The 13,990-nt window shown below is 38.0% G+C and overlaps 1 protein-coding gene across 12 annotated transcripts in view; it reads right to left on the bottom strand.

The window, feature by feature from the left end:
- The window catches only part of RBFOX1 (RNA binding fox-1 homolog 1), a 2,538,143-nt gene that overhangs the window by 217,633 nt on the left and 2,306,520 nt on the right, over positions 1 to 13,990 (bottom strand). For all 12 annotated transcript variants that reach the window (XM_030577473.1, XM_030577470.1, XM_030577474.1 and 9 more), the window contains one exon: positions 168 to 410. In XM_030577473.1, coding sequence (XP_030433333.1) covers positions 168 to 410 — 243 coding nt within the window. The remainder of the gene's footprint in view (positions 1 to 167; positions 411 to 13,990) is intronic.

Raw genomic sequence — 13,990 nt, 5'->3', positions numbered from 1 at the left:
TCAAAGAGAAAAGACTGAAGCTATTTTGGACCCTATATTGTTTTGAATAACCATAAATAAAATTCAAGTTTACAACCATTATATGCAACATAAGAAAGAGCTTTATCAATAAACGTTTTTGTAACTTGAGATATACATCTTCAAAAATATAAGAAACCTGAACTTACTGTGGCTGTGCCGGAGACAGTTTGTGCATTTGTGTCAGCTGCACTCTGTTCAGTGTGTGTCTGAGCAGGAGGGTACATGTTTAACGTGTGCTCTGGAACTGTGGTCTGGCCTGTGTAGTCTGGAGCTGGATGGGGGTGTGGGGTTGTGTATTCTGCCGGGATCCCATTCTGAGGTGGAGCAAACTGAGCTGAGGCATAAGGCTGTGCCATTGTATCAGGAGGTGCTGTAGTTTCCTGATTACCCTGTAAAGCAAAGAAAAAAAAAAGGCAGATTCAGAAAAAAATAATTTAGAAAGTAAAGAGGATATTCTCCAAGATTTCTAAATAGATTTTTGTTTCCCCTGAAGAGTGTATCCCATCTGATTTAATTCCCTCCTCTGCCACTCCCTATTACAATCCTGACTTTAGAGAAGCAAAGTGGAGTTTTCTATGTGGGCCTTTTTAAAATGTGATTGTTAACACCAGGTAAGAATACATGAACTGAAAACCCCTAATGTATCTGATGTCAAAGGAACAGATACTTTAGCTAAAACATTAAATGTAGCCAATATGTTTTTACTACAATGAGAAGTTAAGAAGGAAAGGTTATAGTAAATAATTCCACTTATTCCAAAAGTTAAAAAACACTGATGGCATTGAAGGAGGCTCGCTATATTTATCACATAGTGCATTCTCTCTCATGGTTTTCTAGATTTCTGAGAAGATGCAGCCAACCTAAAATCCAAAGGAGAGTTTGAAAATAGATGATCCACTGTGCTCACAGTTTTAAATATTTGTATTAAATGCTGCTCTCTCAGATGATCATCATTCTTTCAAGTAAAAGTTCATCCTTTCAGCTATATAGCACAAATGCAATGTGATGATTAGATTCAAGCTTAGAATCGCAAAATAAAAAATAAGGGACTAGAAATGCATCAGTTTAAAATCTATTTGAGAAAAAAACATTAAAAATAATTTATCCTGAAATGTGTCAGAAAATTTAGATGCAAGAGCTTAAAATTCCTTATCATTTTGCTAGTAATTATTTTACATTTATGTATTAAAATAAACCTTTACAATTAAAAGACCAAATGGAAGCATCTATAATGTGTATGGACAATTAGATCGAGCTTTAGCTTTAATATAATTCTACTGTGGCAAGCAGAGCCCAAAAACGCTAACGTATCACAGGTATTTAACGTAAATGTCTGCAACAGTCTGGCTAAATGGTCTGACCATAATGAATACATTATGACATTGAAAAAAAAATCTTCTTACAATACATGTTTGTGAATTTATTTAAGGTCTGCCTAAATCATGATGCTACAGATAACAGAGTCAGGGGACACCAGTACCTCTGAAGTATCGCCAGAGAAAGGAATTGGGGATGGCTATACATATTCCAAAGCCTCGGCTCAATTTCAGAGTCAGAACCAAAAACAACCCTGAAAACCAAAAAGGGTTGCTCTGGGTCCAACTAAATGTTTTGTTTAACCCCAAACAATTCCCCCATTCTTTCTTTTTTTATTTCATCTTGAGGTGTTCTTTTTTTTTTAACTCTTTTGATTTAGTATTTTAAATTAGCTCAATTGCTAAACCAAACACCATTTCAAAACAACAAGTTTAAATATTTAGTTTCAAAATTAACTTTTAACTTTTATTTTATTTTGCTTTTAAAATTTTGTTGCCTCAAAAAATATCTTTTCCAGCTAATTTACTATTCATCAAAAAAATTTCACCCTGCTCCAAAAAAAGAGCCCACTGAACCTCTGTCAATGAGGTCCAAGGGGAAAAATTGTTTCCTGATACCAAAAAAGTGATGGGTAAGGCCTGTCACATTCTAAAAAACTCAGCTCCTATGCTAAGAGAAGGGAAAGAGAACAGCTAACAGGTGCAAGAGGCATTTGAAAACCCTAGGAGTGTATAAATAAGTGGAGGAGGGGGCACGCCAATTGATTAGCTCCAACCCGCCATGTCCTGCCAAAGAGAAGACAAGGGGACCCGCAGAAGGGAGGAACTTGACTTGCTCAGCATGAGCTCTGCCCCATCAAGAAACCGTGATATCTGGTCAAGATCATCCTCATTCCCCACTGAATGTGCAAAAGTAGGTAGGGAAGGGAGGAAATATTCAGCCACATTCCACCAAACACACTCGCGCACGTGCACACGCATTTTTTGTTTTCATTAATCCTTGCACCTGCTGGCTTCTGCAAAGGCCATGGCTACTACTGAAATACAGAAGTAATATTGTGGAATTTCACATCTAGGAAGATTTCCAACCAGTTTCAGCTAATTCAAATAAGCATCTAAATATGGAGGTGATTATTTGAACAGAACAGGAACTCAGAACCTTTGAGAATTCACTAAGCTGTATATTACAACAGCCCTTGGTTACATATTACAGGAGAAAAAATGCATTTTTCCTATTTAAACGGCAATATGCTATAGTGAATTAAGCATGAGACACTAGGAGTCTGAAACTCCTGAATGTGAATCCCATCTCTTCAACTAATTTAGTGTGTGTCCTTGGGCAAATCATTTATATTTTCTGCCTCACTTCATCATCTTTAAAATGGAAACAACAACATTTACATTCTACATTGCACTGTGTTGTGAGATTACTTCATGATTGTACTGTGTATTGAAAGTGTAAAATAATGGTATTGTTAGTATTACAAGTACAAGCCAAGATGAAAAGTTAAGTATTTTTACACTAAAATGTGCAACAATTTAAGTTTATAACCTGGAAAAATACCTTGCACATTCAATTTAGTAGAGGAACATATCTACTTATTCCATTTTTTTTAATAAAAATGAAAACTCATTTCTTTTTATTTCTTTACCTAATACTCCCTAATAATTATTAAAAAATAGTGATTGTACATGGTCAAAATGCACACTAAAGGAAGTATGCGCACTAAAACCGGGCACTGATTGGGTTCCATCATGTGTCGTCACAGGTAATAGCCATTACTGTGAATTTTTCTATTTGTTCAAAGTTCTATGTTTAAACTGTAAACATTAAATACTTTAGGACAGACTTTAGTGGTAGGAACCAGGTAGCATGGAAGCTGCAGCAAAAAAATATTCTACCTACTAAATTACTTTGACTGTATTGCTTTGAAGCACAGTAGCTGGTCATTCCTGGCCCATAAGTTATTCCTTCATGTCGGTTGTTAGACATGGCATAATAGTCAGCAGACATTAAAAAAAGAACAATAATGGCAACAAAGGGATCAACAGCTAATGTTCAGATGCTTTTGATTTACTAAAGGTTTTTATACTACCTTGAGTTCTAAAACAGATGTTGCTGAGACCCCCACTGTTTCTCATTAACACTGACAGCAGTTCCATGAGACCCTAATTAATATCTGTGCCATTCACACTTAGTGCTAATTACAGCTAATATTTAATTAAGAGCACTGAGCTTTTATATGATTTCTTACCAGCACCTTCAAACATTTCACTTCAGTACTGTCACATAATGGCATACATACAATGAAAATTCAGGTACTTTAACACTGTTGAGAGTCTTCTAGCTCAGTCACTAGATTTGCTAAACTGAGGTTTTGATTCCCTTATTAAAGTGGCACCAGCCAAAAGTAAGGAAATAGTGAAGGGTCAGCATATAAATAACCCCTTATATTCAGGGAGAAGTGGAAACTTGGCATGCCAGGTATCAGCCCATGTGTTATTCTTTCACTGAACTTATTTTTGTTTTAATTTAAAAAAATATATAGTTGTCCACTGTAAGATAAAGAAATTATATGTGTGGGTGTGTATGTACATACGCACACTGTTGTAAGCCAGGAATTTATTATTATGAAGATCATGATAATAATGCTGAGATGTTCTGATTTTAAAAGCAGTTAACTGCACATGCCATTACAAGTGCAGGTTTTTTAGTTTTAAAATTTAGTCTCAATAATCTCTACATTCTGGATCCATAATGAGTATATGCATATTCAAAGCACATAACATTACCATAATACATTAGCATGCCCCATATGATTAAACACATTCTGTAATATTAAGATACATAACATACAAATTGGTTACTGTTTAAGATGTGTATTCATATTAAGGTTAACAGTGGAAACTAACAGATCCTTACTTATATTGTTGTGAAATGTGAATGCCAAATTTAGACTACAGAAAACTGATCTAAATTTGAATGGGTCTTTGTGAATCTCAAGTTATCCTCTAGCCCCAGAGCATATTAACTGGGTATTTTAAAATGACATTTTAATGAGAATATTGAAAACAAAATAAAACTGAAAAATGGAATCTACCAAGTTATTTTAAAGGTATGAAATGTTCCTTAAAGTGACAGGAAACTCCATTCTTAATTTAGACCATGAACTTAGGCTCTGGAGCAGCCTCAAAACAGTGGGTGACAGTACACACACAATGTGGAACTCTTACTAGGCACAAGAGGGTAGACAGAAGTTATAGTTTCAGACTTAACTCTGAATCTCTTTACTTTTATATAAGTTTAAATGACCCCTTAATGTTCATTTTTGTGTGTGGTTTAATAAAGTAGTAGTTGGCAGCTGAAAGAAGAACAAAGGAAGGCAGACAGTCAGGCTCTGCTAAATGTTTTGGCCTGAAATCTAATGAAAACCACATTTCAGCTCCAAAATATGCTTTACGTGGCAGTGTATAAAATCCAGTTTATTGCTTTCTGCTTAAATGCTGAGCTATACCAGAACAAAAAAATGCCTTAGTATGATATAGGCAAGTGAAGGCTTTCTAAAATCCCATAGATGATTATACTTAAAACAGAAAAGATCAGAATTTTAAAATATTCCTATTGAGTATCTCAAATCTCCACATTCTTTTTCAGCACTCTCTCTTCTGCTCTGAAAGGCTTTTATAATTAAAAAATGCATGAAAAGTGTCAAAACATAATAAAGCAAGCTTGTCATGTTTATATACAAAAGACAGAGCAAAGAAAATATTATTTATTCAGTGTTCCTTTTTAAACACACATTCACAACATAAAATTGTATTTATTCACTAAAAACCTTTAAGGTTGCCCACATTTTAAAGTCTAACTAATGGTTTACTGTTTGTTTTATTCTATTTTAGTTTTATTGTGTTCTGTTTCTTTGGCAAGAGATATTTCACATTCAGAGAAAGCCTCTCATACTATAGTTAAATAAGCCAAACTGCATCATATCCTCAGGGCATGGAAACAAAGAAGAAAAATGCAAAATTACTCTGTAAACCTGCAGGTTATAAGAACGGCTCAGTTAGACATATCAAGCACAGCAGACACACATAATCACTGCTGTAGCTCGCCTGGCAGAATGACTTAAGCAACAAAATATGTATTAGAGGAGGCTTGCATGCAGTGGTACAGTTGAATAAAAGAAATGCCCTTGCTTGACTAAAATCAGAGTTTCAAGTAAAAATAAAGTGAAAATACCTGCTGTACCATCCTGCTCTCTTTATCCTCCATAAACTTAGCAGCTGCTCTAGTCCCAGGCCATGCAGCATCTGCCCAAAGCAAGCATCAATTATGGATGAGAGCGTGTGAGATATGTAATGTGTGTATGAGTGTGGATGATAGGGGTGCTGAAGGAGGGGGAGCTAATGCAAGCCTTACTGACCTCCCACTCAACATCTGACTGCTCCCAAAACCTAATCCAGATGGGACTCTTTCAGTTTGCTAGGCCTCGCCCCATCAATCACAGCAGGCCACTCCTCTGTCTCCTGCTACTAGTTTATAGAGTGCACCACTGAGCAGATGATTACACACAGAAGAAGAAAAAATACAGCTTGACTACATTAATAGCTGTTTAAAAAACATTAGAAAAAATGCTACTTTGTAAGTTGCCGTAAGCTGAACATTTTCATTTTTAAAATAAGATGATTGTATTATAAGTTATGGAAAACCCTAAACCTCCAGTACTTTGGTTTTTTGGCAACTGCAGTTTATAGGAGAGAGAGAGAGTTTAATCTTTCCTACAATTTGAAAAGTTAACAGCAATAAAATTTGTGTTTTAAAGTTGCTTAATACCTGTAGCAAACGTAGGCAATAAAAACCATTGTGTATTGTACATTAAATTTACTTTATCCTTTCTTTATAATTGAAATTGTTTTGCCATCTTTATTTTGTGGTATCCCTCCTGCCCACCAAGGGAAATATTTCAGAAATGCTTCCAAGCTTTACTTTTGTGCGGCAGCTTAAGCAAGCTAATACTTCACTATTAAAGGAACTTGTCTAGATACTCTAGAGGTAGTCTCAGAAATGATTAAATTTCTAATTAAAATCACATAACACAGAAGAAAGCTAAGACAACACAAAGAGCCCCAAAGAATTCAACTTTACTGCCAATCTGTCATGGGTTGTCACCGGATTCAAGAAGTTAGAGGCAGGACTGAAATGCAACAGGTAAGTTTTTATTTACAAATGTCCCAAATTCCCAGAAAAAAAAACTGGATAAACAGTATTAACTGTATCGTTATACTCACAATCCAACTCAAATACACTGGGTTTCTTTAACAATGCAGGACAATTCTTATAGATTTGCTGCTAGCACTTCTTAGTTAAGGATAATAAAAACAGCTGCTTCAGGTTTTTTCACAGGGAATCAGACATCCAGCCTCATTGGACCAACTGACTAACTCTGCAAGCTTTCTCTCTTGCCGTTTAATAACATGACTGGGCCACTTGACTTGGACCATTTGACTTCTCATCCAAATTCAGACACAGAAAATTCTGTAACTTCCTCCCGTTCTTGGAAAGGTAGCTGCAAAGCCAGTTCTGCGTCATATTTCACTTAAAAACAAACTCTTTCCAAAGTAAGGGTGTTCCCAAAAGGAAAGAATGAAAGGGGGAAAAGAACAGTTTTTCTTGGACAGAATCAGAGAGAGAGAGAGAGAGAGAGAGAGAGAAGAAAAGAGCAGGGGGTAGCCTCAGGGATTTGTATTATTTCCTTGAGTGATGGTACGATCTCTTTTCTCCACCAAACAACCTCATGTACAAGAGACAAATATATTCCCAGTGTCTTCATATGCACCATACTGCACCTTGATAAAAAGTCTGAATCCCAGCTATCAATATATGTCCAATTAGTAAATGAATTAGTACCACTGCTCAGGACCATTTTATTAGCACATCCATCTTTTTTGTGTGTACTAGGTATGGCCATATGGCAATGGTTAACAGCAAATAGGGATTATTCTTCCAGGATTCAGTACCAGAGATTCAGTTGTTCTCTCCCTTGAGTGGCACCTTTATGTTACTGGTAATTTTGTATGTGTTTCTTTTAGATATGCTTTTCAGCTAAAAAAGTATGGTATGTACCTCTCTCCAATTTGGCTATGTTAAACTCCATGACCCACCTCAACATTAAGGGTGCTTGAGAAATCAGAGTGGAAGAGAAATCTGAAGCATTATATAATCTCTGAAAGTATATTTCATATACCCACTATGATGATGATACCTCTTCAGTTCTTTCTTTTGCTGTTAAGTGATCATCTGTCCATGGGCACATGATACAAATAAAGCTCATCAAGTGAATTATTTTTTCAAGTGATTTAGTAACGCAGCAATAAATTTAACCATATGGGGCCAGATCCCACAATGTTTCACTGGCACAAAGTGGCTGTGAAGTTGCCCTATATAGGAAGGCCAAAGAGTCCCTGGGTGTGGGGAGGGAGGGACCATGTTCACAGAGTATTGTGCTCTGGTGATTCCTAGCTGGTATAACTGTCCTTAGGGGCTATGCCAAACTAGCTCCGTTAGAGCAATCCTGTGACTATTCCAAAGTTGTGCTGGCAGCCAAATGAGTCCCTGGCAGCACAATAAAATCAGGGGAGTACAACAGGTTTGTTGGCTACTTTTGCACCCTTTCCACCTGTCAGATTTTGTATCAGAGTAGTGGGTCTGCTGTATCTAGCTCCAGTCTTGCAACTCAGCTTATGTCTCCTCTTAACTTCTTCTGTTGGAAGGGCAAACCTCAGACTAGTGCTGCCCTACATGTTAGGTTTTTAAAAGTACATTAATGTGGCATTTTTAAGACTTGGCATTTTGGAGACAACAAAGACTTTGCTTCTACGGATAGGGGCTTCCTCTCTCACTCACCTACCACAAGATTTTTTATTTATTTATTTATTTTTACTTTTAAGCACAAATTTGGTGCATTTCAAAGCTGAAATTTTATCAATGTATTACTGTCAAACAATAACATACATTTTGCAAAAACAAAATCAGCTGCAAAGAAGTGCAGCATGTTCTGCTCTGCACTAATTCTGTCAGTGCTACATATCTCTGACATGGAATATCGGACATAAACACTCCCTTCCCTAGAGCAATGGACTATTCTCTGAGAAACCTTTCAGGGAAATAAATAATTGTTTTCCAAAACAGAAAGTTTCTAACAGCAATTTAAAGGGGATAGGGGGACTAATAAAGAATTACAGTACAGAAAGATTTCTCAATGATATTTTCTCTTATATGATTGTCATAATTATACATTAGCGTTCTGTAGCCTTCCATCCAAAAGATCTCAAAGTTTACAAACAGTAAATTAACCATCACAAAAGCCCCATGAAGTATAGACTGTGGCAAAGCCAGGAATATAATCCAGATCTTTTGACTTTCAGTTATGAGTTGGTTTTTTTTAACCCATAAAACTACACTTCCACTTAACCATTATGGTGGTAGTTCCACCTCACTAAACAGACCCTCCCAAACTGTCTTTTTGATATATTTTGATACGTGGATAAAAAGGAATAGTGGTGTTTACAAGTTTGAGATAATTGATTTAAAGAAGAGAACTAAAAGAAGAGACTGGGCATTTTTTGCACAAAAGAAAACGGAGCCTATCATGTAAAAATTCATATCTGTACTGAGGTAAAGTTACTATAAATATGGGAAACATACATGCTTAATACTGACCTTATTCTGTTGAATGTAAGTTCATTATACAGAACAGTCCAAACATAAAATAAAGCAGATATTAACAAAATCGCTTTGTCCCTATTCCTGCATTTTAGACCTCATTTGCATAGCCAGGATCATGTTCCTTGGTCGTAGCAGGGAATGAGCATGATGGGCTCTAGACTTACCACTGCTCAGCGTAACAGGCTTCACATAGCACTTGATGTAATTTGCATCTGCCTGCAGCCTCCATTCACAGATATGCTAGAGCAAAGTGCACAGGGACCATGCAGTATCCATCCAGACCAAACGTGTGTTCTTGGCTAACATCACATAGCTAAAGCAACCAGTATTTGAGCATGAAACAAAACAAAGTGGGTTTTAAGTGGGAAGAATTTACCCTCTTTTCCTCAAGAAAAAAAAATCATGCAGTTGCCATTCGTGGTAAAGGACCAATGGTTTGATCTAAGTGCTGCATAATCTTGCTCAGAAAAGATTGGTCAGTGCCATTCTCCCCTACTTGTACAACCGCTGGAACTCTAATTTAATGGTCATGTTAAAACATGCCGGGTTGTCCGATGGTTTTACGTGTGCAAGAGGAATTTTCAAGATCTGACCTACTTTTACTGCATAGTCAGAGAACTACAATCCACAATGTAAATAATGTTACATTAAAGTAAGAAGTTACTTATTTTTTTGTCTTCAGCCCCTCTGGGCTTGTTTCTGTGGAGAGTAGAATTCCCACTGAAGTCAATGGATTGAACGGGGCTCAGGAGTAAACCCTTGAAATCAGGAAAAGATGCAAATGGTTCATCTGGGTAATTAATTTCCATAGCCACAATAATTGCCAAATGTGTGGCTTCAACAAAGCAGAGTACCTTCAAAGTTAACTCACAATTTCCCATGATCTTTCACGGTTCACATTATTTTTCATACCACATATAATTATTTTGCCCAGCAAAATCCAAATGGCAAGAAAAGGCACTAGCTATTCTATGAAGCCCACTTGCTGCCCTCAAGGAACTTCTCTCAATTATTTGAGATGGATTTGGCAGGCTACTTTTACACACTAAATAGCGATTGCTTTTTTGCTTTTATCTGCAATTACAGAGTTAAGAAACTGGCATCCTCTACACTGCATATGAGTCCACAGCTGTTCTATAAACTGAGAGCTGTAATGTGAACAGTGACATGTCTTACTCAATTATCTGCCACATTTACTCACTATATTTCTATAGGTGTAGAAAGGACACTTAATTGACCATACTTACCCCATATAAAGAACTATGATTTAGTTTTAATTCTCCTGTAATTTCCATCACATCTGTAAACCAATAGTGAACACCAGTTAACTGCATGTAAACTTTCTAGTTCTCGCTGTATTCTGTTGCACTAAAGTTTCATATCTCCTGTACGCTGCTATACTGAAAACGAGACACACGAGAATCACAGTAGATATAATACACTTTTGCTCATTTTATTCCTCCGCATGAGGTCTAAGGCCCCAATTCTGCAGAGATTTAGATATGTGCTTTACACAATGAGAGTAGTCCCAATAAAATCAAACATGACTACTTAAGGTGAAGAATGCGGATAGATCTTTGGAGGATTATGGCCTAACTGAGTCTCTGGGATCGCATGTCTAGCTCATTCACCTTACTGTTCAAGGATTGACATGTGCAATATTTACAAAGGGTGCAGGGCAAAGGGAAGAGACTAACTGGGTAAATACAAATCAAATCCAGTTATAAATGTATGTATCCAAATTTGACAGACTTGTCATGAAAGTAAAGAAGGAAATGTTATTTACTCCTTCTCATAACACAAGAACTAGGGGTCACCAAATGAAATTAATAGGCAGCAGGTTTAAAACAAACACAAGGAAATATTTTTTCACACACAACACACAGTCAACCTGTGGAATTCCTTGCCAGAGGATGTTGTGAAGGCCAAGACTAAAGCAGGGTCTAGACAAGTTCATGGAGGATAGGTCCATCAATGGCTATTACCCAAGATGGACAGGCATTGTGCCCCGAGCCTCTGTTTTCCAGAAGCTGGGAATGGGCAACACGGGATGATCACTTGATGATTACCTGTTCTGTTCATTCCCTCTGGGGCACTTGGCATTGGCCACTGTCGGAAGACAGCATACTGAACTAGATGGACCTTTGGTCTAACTCAGTATGGCCACTCTTACGTAGGTTATTCACTAACAAATACTTGCAATACAGTTGAAATCCTACATTTTAAATTCTGTTCCAGGTAGACCCTAGCATCTCAGTTACAATTTTCCCCTAAAACAGCTTATTGGATGGCTCAGGGAATTGTGAGGACAATACTAATTTCTTGTTTTTACCTGCAGCTCTGTCAATTCAAAAAGGCTGTGATTAACAGTTAAGCTGTTCCCAATTCACAGTTGTTAACCGTCCGACATTAGATTAAATGAATGTTTTCTTATAGACAAATTTCATTGCATCACAAAATACACCGTCATAATTGCCAACTTTGTTAGCAGTATCAACGCAGAGGCCAATGAATGACCATAGATACTTAGATTAGTTTACTCATGCTATTCTTGTTCTGTAGACACAGTATTTTAAATTTTTGCCAATCTGTTACTTTTCACATACACAAAATTCTCTTAGTTAAAAATATCCAAGGAATATGGGTGTTGCCAGTTTCACAGATGGGCAACAAAAATGATGAGAAGCATGGTAAGACTTCTGTATAAGAAGAGAGTGAAAAGATTGCACCTGCTTAAATTAGAGATGAGATGAATAAGGGAAAATATGACAGAGACACATACAATTATGAACAGAAACTAAACTGGACACTGCTAGTTAACCTCTCTCAAAATACCAAAGGAAGGGGGCATTTGCTTAAATTTAAAAATGATAAAAGGAAATACTATTTTATACAACGCATAATAAACCTGTAAAACTCACCGACACAAGACAGCATTCAGGCCAAGAGTTTAGAGTTAAAAAGATTATACATTTAAATGCGTTATTTGAACATCTGCAGTTACAACAGAAAGAATAAATTATAGATGCAGATCATATAAAAACCTATATTTAAAAAATGTTAGGGTTACAAAATCAAGCACTTTCAAGTTAGGATATTCAAAAAGTAATGCTGTTCAGGCAATCTTAATTCAGGTCTTGGAGGGTTCGTCTACACAGGGATAAAAGCCCCACGATCAGCTGACTCAGGCTCATGGGTTTTGGGCTGTGGACCTAAACATTTCTGTGTAGGCCAGAGGTTCTCAAACTGGGTAGTGCGCCCCCCTCAGGGGGCATGAAATGTATTCTGTGGGGCATAAGAAGCTTTTGCGGGGGGGGGACTTACTGCACACATTCAGAGCTGGGTGGCCAGAGAGCAGCAGCTGCTAGCCGAGCACCCAGAGATGAAGGGTGCATAAACTACTATAGACACAAAGACGGGGGGAGTGATCAAATAAGTTTGAGAACCACTTTGTAGACGTTTGGGCTTGGGCTGCAGCCTGAGCTCTGGGACCCTGTGATGGGGTATCTGCCCCACACTGGACTAGAAAGGGTTAACCTCAGATGGGAGCAGGGGAAGTGAGTCCTTCATGTGGCCAAGGGGTGAGGACTGTGTCTCTGGCAAGCTGAAAGAAAGCTAGTACCACAGACAGGTCAGTTGGTGGCAGGGACTAGGGGAGCAAATGAGAACTCCTGGCAGCCTGCAAAGATTGGGCAGCTGAGTGCCCTGAGGCTTGAAGAGGATGCTGCGCTTCATGACAATGTGAGAGGAGCTGCAGGCAGATGCAGAGATGGAGTAACTGTGGCAAGTCGTGTATAGGGAGTGTTGGCCTTGTGCTAATCCCCAGAGTGACCAAGAGGAGGCACCAGTCCAGCAGTGAGTGATGAGCCCTGTGACAGACCCTTCATTCTCGCAGAATCCCAGCATCAGGCTCCAGCCTGAGTTCAAATGTCTACACAACAGTTTTTCAACCCAGGAGCCTGAGATCCGTGAGCCAGAGAGAGCTGATCTGGGCCAGCCATGGGATTTTTATCCCCAAGTAGCCATGCCGTGTGTGTCTAGATTATGAGAGTCATTAATTATATGATCCCATACTATTTTTTCCATACGACAGACAGTCTTCATGGAAAAGCTAGTTCTTCATATATAAACCACTCATGTTTTTAAGGAATAAGTTTATGGAGGTTAGAAAAAAATGTCTCATATGGTCAGGTTATTGCATAATTGTCCACTAGGGTAGATTCTTACAAGTAAGGCACCTTTCTCCTCTCTTTCCCATTATCAATATTGCCATTTGAATACAGCATTTTCTAACACCTTAATCACTTAGGCCTTGGCTACACTAGCACTTTACAGCGCTGCAACTTTCTCGCTCAGGGGTGTGAAAAAAACACAGCCCTGAGCGCAGCAAGTTACAGCGCTGCAAAGTGCCAGTGTAAACAGTGCCCCAGCGCTGGGAGCGCGGCTTCCAGTGCTGCAAGTTAATCCCCATGGGGAGGTGGAGTACCTGCAGCGCTGGGAGAGCTCTCTCCCAGCACTGGCGCTGCGACCACACTTGCACTTCAAAGTGTTGCCGCGGGAGCACTCCCGCGGCAGCGCTCTGGAGTTTCGAGTGTAGATAAGCCCTTTGAACCAAACCCTGGCCACATTTAAATCAAAGATGAAACTCCCACTGATTTCAATGAGCCTGTTAAATATCACTTTCTAATAACACTAGAGATCTGCTGATGTTGGTAGGGTAATGTTCATTCAGCTCCCTTGCTTATGTCCAAAGTCAATTTACCACCTGTTATTCTTACCAGTAACTTTTTTTTTGTAAATAGCCTTTGTCTGCAATAATACAGCATGTTTTAAAAAAATAAATTAAAGCAGAGAGCCTTGCACCTAGATTTGCAAGGGTGTTTAGGCATTGCTCTATTCACCAATGCAAGGTCTAAAGACTAGATTT

The sequence above is a fragment of the Gopherus evgoodei genome, chromosome 10 (assembly GCF_007399415.2).
Source record: "Gopherus evgoodei ecotype Sinaloan lineage chromosome 10, rGopEvg1_v1.p, whole genome shotgun sequence".
Lineage (NCBI taxonomy): Eukaryota > Metazoa > Chordata > Testudines > Testudinidae > Gopherus > Gopherus evgoodei.
This window is presented reverse-complemented; position numbering and strand designations above follow the sequence as displayed.